The 7,500-nt window shown below is 44.7% G+C and overlaps 1 protein-coding gene across 1 annotated transcript in view; it reads left to right on the top strand.

The window, feature by feature from the left end:
- Positions 1-7,500, top strand: part of LOC143285756 (uncharacterized) — a 29,327-nt gene that overhangs the window by 14,277 nt on the left and 7,550 nt on the right. Inside the window, exon 2 of the mRNA XM_076593169.1 lies at positions 4,738-4,857. Within this exon, the coding sequence (XP_076449284.1) occupies positions 4,738-4,857 (120 nt within the window). The remainder of the gene's footprint in view (positions 1-4,737; positions 4,858-7,500) is intronic.

The following is a 7,500-nucleotide window of genomic DNA, read 5'->3' as shown; positions in this document are numbered from 1 at the left end:
TGGACAGGCGTTGGTCTTCTTTTCCACATTGATTCACCTGTAATCAAGTTTCGAAATCCTGTTTCGGCATAGTGTTGTGTCTTTGGGAAAGGCACTTTACTCCGGATTTCCTCAGCCCACTCAGGTGTGAATGGGTTCCTGACTATGGTTGGGAAGATTGAATAAAGTGGGGGAAGGAGAACATTGGGCCCCGCTGTCCAGTACCGAGACGTAGATTTATATTGAATGTGAATTTACTGCCCCAATGGCCGAAAAAAAGGTCTTTGGGACCAGTAAGCTTTAATCAAAGAACTGGATCTCAGATGTGCGCATGGTGATGTTGTTTGGATGGCTAAGTCAATGAATTCATTCGCGTGTTGTTGTTGTTGTTGTTGTTGTTGTTGTTTAACGAAATGCCTGATTGATTGATTGCTGATGACAGAAGTGGCATAACCGTTTTCAAAAGTTATGAAAGGTTTAACACATATAGAAATGTCTGTGCGGGTGCGCAGGGATGTGTGTGTGTGTGCGTTTGGTGTATGTGTGTGGGTGTGTGCGCGCACGTTTCTGGGGAATGGGAGTATGTGTGTGTGTGTGTGCGCGCGCGCGCGCGTGTGTGTGTAATGACATGTAACATCTCTTATCTCCCCTTGTCCCAAGCCATCTCACGTCATCACCCTATCGTAAAAAAGCAGTCGCAAGTATAAAGCATATCAGTTTCAGGGCTGATGATTTGCCATACGTATACCGCGCATGCTTCAACGACTTTGTACACGGTGATTGTCCGTGGTGTTAGAATCATCATCATCCGGTGTAGCAGTCTAATCGTGCCCCCCGCTGCTTCTTGTGCTCTTTTCCCCCCCAGCGGTAAAATCCGGCTTAGATTTAAGCCCTAGGATGAACTCCAACTAGTCAGGATTGACAGAAATGACATGCTGGATATCATCCTCCCACCCCTCTCGCCCCCAAACCCCCGCACACCCATCCTCGCTTCCCCATTATAATCGATATGGGGGTTGTTCTAGGTCATTTGAATGATAATGATAAGAAGAAGAAAAAATGATTCTTCCCCCCCCCCTCCCACCCCGTTTCAGTGGCATTACTCCCACGCCGCTCATTTAGATTCCCCCATACACGACCACACCCGGGTTCGTCCGTCGCAGTTCCAGCGTCGGCAGTCCACAGGGAATCATCGATGTTAGGTCGCCAGGAAGCCACACACCAGAGGAGACCCTGCACTGCTGCTGAATCACTTCGGTGGTGTTCAGTGGTGCCTGTTCTGCGCTTTGGACACCACATACTAAGCCCCCAACTAACGACAATAATGGTTTAGTCGCAGAGCCAGACTGAGTGAGCGTCCCTCCCTCTTCTTTTTCTTCTTATTATATCATTATATCATTATCATTATTATTAATGATGATAATGATAGAACCATAACCATAATTATAAAAATCGTAATTATCGTGAAATCAAATCCAAATCAGTTCTTATCCATTTGATTTGGTTTGATTTGAGTTGATTCAATTTTCATGTTTATAACGACACATTTTTGTACAGCACATCATGTCGTTAACAGGTCAGGAGCCAGTTGCATTGCTCGGACGGAAGAGCCTAGTGTGGTCGTAACCCGCTACTAACTGTGTGTAGTATGGAACTGACCAATGGCGTAGTTCGGTCAATGTAGGTATTTAGTCACGTGTGAGTGTCAAAAAGTTAGAACCAAGCAATGCAACTGGCTTCAGGACGCTTTAATATGGAAGAGCCAAGCGTCACCACTCTGCGATTCCCACGTTCACTCGTACACATGAGTGAGCTTCTATCTGTATGACCAGTTGTTTTTTTTCCCCCGCCATGCAGGCAGCCAAACTCCAGTTTGGGGAGGTGGGGGAGGGGGACATGGTTGATCATTCGCAGCCAGCCTAGAATTTCCGCCGGGTAAATAAAAACACAGCAAGGGGGGGATTGGAGGGGGGGGGGGTGTGAGAGTTGTTTGAATCGGGAAGGGGTGGGGGGTTGGTTTGAGGATCTCACACCGGTACCGTTGAAAGCGACCAGAAAAATAATTATAAGGCTGAAGTCTTCAGATGCATGCCAAGATATCGTTTAACTGGTTTCCTGACAAGCATGTGTCATGTGTCGGGAGGGGTGTGGTGGGGTTGGGGGTAGGGGGGACCGCTCGCTGAATGAATGAATGCATGCATGCAACGTGGGGACACTCATTGTGCGCACTGGCGCCGCTGTGGTGCACCTTCTGTCACGATGATATGCACAGGCACGCTGTCTGCCTTTGTCGTAGTGTTATATATATATATATACGTGTGTGTGTGTGTGTGTGTGTGTGTGTGTGTGTGTGTGTGTGTGTGTGTGTGTGTGTGTGTGTGTGTGTGTGTGTGTGTGTGTATCAATGTTATCAAACATTATCATGCCTACATATTCCACAGACATGCGCAGGCACGTTTAGACAGGTATACACATACGCGCGCACGTTCGCGCACACACACACACACACACACACACACACACACACACCACACACACACACACACACATATACACGCACGCGCGCGCGCTCACGCACACACACACACACACACACACACACAAATACACACACATATACACGCACTACAAGCACGCACACACATATACACACACGCAAGCACGCATATACACGCACGCACGCGCGCACATACACAGACAGACACACAGACGGACAGACAGACAGACAAACGCACACACACGCACCCACAATGGGAGGAGGGATTGAGACACCGAGAGAGACAGACAGACAGACAGACCGACAGACAGACACACCGAGAGAGAATGACAGACAGACAGACAGACCGAGAGAGACGGAGAAGGAGAGCTCTCCCATCCCCCCCCCCCCCAAAAAAAAAAAACAAAAAAAATAAATAAAAAAAAACACCTCCCAGTAAATAGCATACCACCAGCGGGAAATGTTTTTATATATCCCGGGTACAAAAGAACATCCCCCGTGAAATGTTCCCCCTGGGGTCGTGGGCTCACAGATGTGAGCAGTACCCAAACCAATCGTTTCGCCAACAAAGCTTTATCCTTCGGGTGACCATACACCCCTACCCCCTTATCCCGGCGGGGGAGGGAGGGGGCGGCGGAGGGGGGGATTTTTCATTATGATTTCCCAAAAGTCTGATCACTTTGCCATCCAAATATACCTGTCATCCAAAAATAAGTTACGGTTTGAATATACCAGGGTATGGTTTAAAAAAAAGGCACTGTTTTTGTATTGTCGCGAAAGTATGTCCTCAGCTAAAATGGTATTTTGTTATTAGTGAAGTGTATTTGTCTAAGATTAAGTTTGTAGAGCTTCAAATGATGTCACACAGCCTTCTATTGTCAAGAATGACCTGCTAAAATGTACCCGAGGGTTACAGGCGGTCTATTACTGACCCAAACTCTACAATTTCAAGTATCGCGTCGCAGCAATTTACAACATTTTACTTGGTAAACAAAACGTCATCATTAATGGTTTTTCCGTCCATACACACCACTTACATCACCAGGGAGATTTTTCACGATATCCGCTGTATAGTTTGGTCAGTTTTTTGGCCCACAATTACCTGTCCATAATTACCTGTGTCACATATCGTCAGTTGCGGTTTAAGAATCCAATGTTAAAAAAAAAAAATTTAAAAAGAAAGAAATGAACCCCATCAACTCCCTTCTTTGACAGTTGCGAAAGGTGTGGTCAATACAAACAGCAGACAGTTTAGAGTTCATTGTAAAACAAACTCTAATCATTCCTTTCGAATTACAGAAAGGATCACTGAGTTGTTCACATGCACAACCAAACTGTGCCGTCTTTGTGTGTGTGTTTGTGTGTGTGTGTGTGTGTGTGTGTGTGTGTGTGTGTGTGTGTGTGTGTGTGTGTGTGTGTGTGTGTGTGTGTGTGTGTGTGTGTGTGTTTGTTTTAGGTTTTTTTTTGTCACAAGAACCTCTTTCTTGTACTACGCATATATTAATGGTATACTTTTGTAATTTTTTTTCTTCTCCATGTTGGGTGACTTTAAGATGCCCATTTGGTGTCCTCGGAGGGTTCCTTTGCATGTGGCGAGTCTTTGAGAAACTGTCACAGATGAAGATCCCCAAAGCTTCCAACGCCGAGGTGGGTCGTTGTGTTTCATGGAATAGCTCATTCTGATTTCTTTCTGTAGACATAAAGAAATTAATTGTGTGATGGAATATGTGAATACAGTACCGTTTCAAGCACATATACCCCAAAACGTTATTTATAGAGCCCAAAGAAGGAAAAATGGCCGATATTTGCACTCCTCCTGCATTTATGCCATAATTCAAACTTGGCAGACAAATCAATTTTGATTTCTGACATAAAAACACACAAGAAAATCACTATGAAAATCCCCCCCACCCCCCCACCACGCCCCCGCAACCCCCAACCCCCATCCTCCGCCGGGTGTAAGGGTGAGTTCAGCGCATTGTTTTCCCGATTTGCCATTCCCGATTTGTCTTTATTCCCGATGGAGTGAGCGGCGTGGGAGTAATGCCACTGACACGGTGCAGATAATGGGACAGGAAAACAGAAGGCACACAATGTCCACAATCACCAGCAGAAAATGTGACGGGACATTAAACAAATCATTCCTCCTCCTCTTTCAAGCATACATTAATTTTATGCTCATTCATTCAACCAGCTTCCAGCCGTTTAAGCTGCCATACTCCGCTTTCAGGGTTGACTGGGATGGACGGGTCTTGTTTCAGGAGACAAAAGGCGACAATATATTTGCTGGTGGCGGCGGCAACAGACTTGGCGGTGTTGTATACTGGACTGCTTAGGCAGGTGATCTTGTCCGCTTTTCACGTGGATGTTCGACACCTCAGGTACCACGTGTGTGTGTGTGTGGGAGGGGGGGGGGGGGGGGGGGGGGGCATGGGAGGGGTGTGGGGGGGTGTAGATGTGCTTGCGTGCGTGCGTGTGTGTGCGCACGTCCGCGCATGCGTATGTGTGCGCGCGTGTGTGTGTGTGTGTGACTGCGCGTGGGTGTGCTGCTAACATGCTTTTATTCTATTCCTGAAAAATTACTTTAATCTGTTAGTTCCTTTTTCAGTGTATCTATGCATCTGTTTATATATATATATATATATATATATATATATATACATACATATATATGTGTATATATATCTATGTGTGTGTGTGTGTGTGTGTGTGATTTTGGCTGTAAGTAAAATGATTAGATTTGCAAATGTTGCCTAACTACACTTTTGGAGTCAAAAGACATTGTGTTTTCTCAACGTTTATGTCACATTGTTGTGTGTGTGTGTGTGACTGCGCGTGGGTGTGCTGCTAGTGGTGATAACATGCTTTTATTCTATTCCTTTAAAATTACTTTAATCTATTAATTCCTTTTTCAGTGTATCTATGTATCTGTTTATATATATATATATATTGTGTTTTCTCAACTTTTATGTCACATTGTTGTGTATTTGGAAGTGTTTGTTCTGGGCATGAAAACATTATTTTGCAGTAATCCTCCATACCCCAAAAGGTGTAAAAGGATAATCAAAGCTTGAAACTTGTTTATACATATATATATATATATATATATATATATATAACATTTATATATGTGTGTGTTTGTGTGTAATATATATATATATATATATATATATATATATATATATATATATATATATATATATAAAGAGAGAGACAGACAGATGTAGATCTATTGATATATATACATACATGTGTGTGTGTGTGTGTGTGTGTGTGTGTGTGTGTGTGTGTGTGTATGCGTGTGTGTGTGTGTGTGTTTAACTTTCTTTTCTTTTTATCATCACCTATCTGTTTATTCAATATCTATTTTCATGTTAATTTTGGCCAGCTCATTAATTAATTAATCTGCAACTGAAAGACGATAATTATGGTTATAGATCAACCATGCAAGCTATCGTGTGTTTACAATAATACAAACCCGCAGGTAACGCGTCCGCCTAGGAAGCGAGAGAATATGAGCACGCTGGTTCGAATCACGGCTCAGTCGCCAATATTTCTCCCCTTCCACTAGACCTTCAGTGGTGGTCTGGACGCTAGTCAATCGGATGAGACGATAAACCGAGGTCCTGTGTGCAGCATGCACTTAGCGCATGTAAAAGAACCCATGACAACAAAAGGGTTGTCCCTGGCAAAATTCAGTAGGAAAGTTTACTTCGATTGGAAAAAAACAAATAAAACTGCACGCAGGAAAAAAAAAAAGAAAAAAAAAAAAGGTGGCGCTCTCAGTGTAGCGACGCGCTGTCCCTTGGGAGAGCAGTCTGAATTTCACACAGAGAAATCTGTTGTGACAAAATAGAGAAATACAAATACATCAGAACAGCAGAGGAGGCAATTGCCGTCCCGACTATTTGGACTAGAATATGATGATACTGGAGAATGTCTTTCCCAGGTTACATCCCCACTCTTCCGGCCATGAGGGTTTCAGGACAGTCTTAGTCGGGATGGCTCCCAAAGGCCAACTAGTCCCCAAGGCTGCAGCACTAAGAGCCAGTGCAATCTCGCCTCCTAGTTCGAGTCATAGTCCTTCACAAAAGACTAAGCTATAGATTCTTCTTCTTCTTCTTCTTCTTCTTCGCTCGTGGGCTGCAACTCCCACGTTCACTCGTATATATGCGAGTGGGCTTTTACGTGTATGACCGTTTTTACCCCGCCATGTAAGCAACCATACTCTGCTTTCGGGGGGTGAGGGGGGTGCATGATGGGTATGTTCTTGTTTCCATAACCCACCAAACGCTGACATGGATTACAGGATCTTTAACGTGCGTATTTGATCTTGTGCTCGCGTTTTCACACGAAGGGGGTTCAGGCACTAGCAGGTCTGCACACAATGTTGACCTGGGAAATTGTAAAAAATCTACACCCTTTACTCACCAGGCGCCGTCACCGTGATTCGAACCCGGTACCCTCAGATTGAAAGTCCATGCTGTAACCTCTCGGATGTTGCACCCGTGAAGCTGTTGATGATTTCCATTCCCGAAACATCAATACACCAGGCATCGATCTGAACCCCCTCCCCTCCCCCCCCCCCGCCCTCCACTTCATTCAAGCAGCTAGAAGCCCCCCTCTCATCCCCCTCCTCCCTCTTGTGGCGTTGAATAAGTCGAAGAAACCTACAGTCACTCGAATGCACGAGTGTGTCGGAGTACAAGGAAACACATCGAGCAGTGCAACAGCTGTTCACGGGTGTCCTGATATCTTTACCGGTGGTGTTCAATACTTCAGCGTGACAGGTCGTTGTCAAATATTTATTGTGCTTAATTTTACAGGGGAAGACAGAAAGAAGAAGAAGAAGAAGAAATAAAAACCAATAAAGATGGACTGGCAATATTGCAGAATGAAGATGGAAACCGTTTAGAGAGATCCAGGTTTTTGACACATAAGTCGACAGACATGGAGCAATCTGGAGCCAGTTGCATTGCTCGGAAGGAAGAGCCTAGTATGGTCGTAACCCTCTATTAACTGTG

This window comes from Babylonia areolata, chromosome 9 (assembly GCF_041734735.1).
Source record: "Babylonia areolata isolate BAREFJ2019XMU chromosome 9, ASM4173473v1, whole genome shotgun sequence".
Lineage (NCBI taxonomy): Eukaryota > Metazoa > Mollusca > Gastropoda > Neogastropoda > Buccinidae > Babylonia > Babylonia areolata.
Note: the sequence above shows the minus strand (reverse complement) of the source record. Positions and strands in the feature narration are given on the sequence as shown.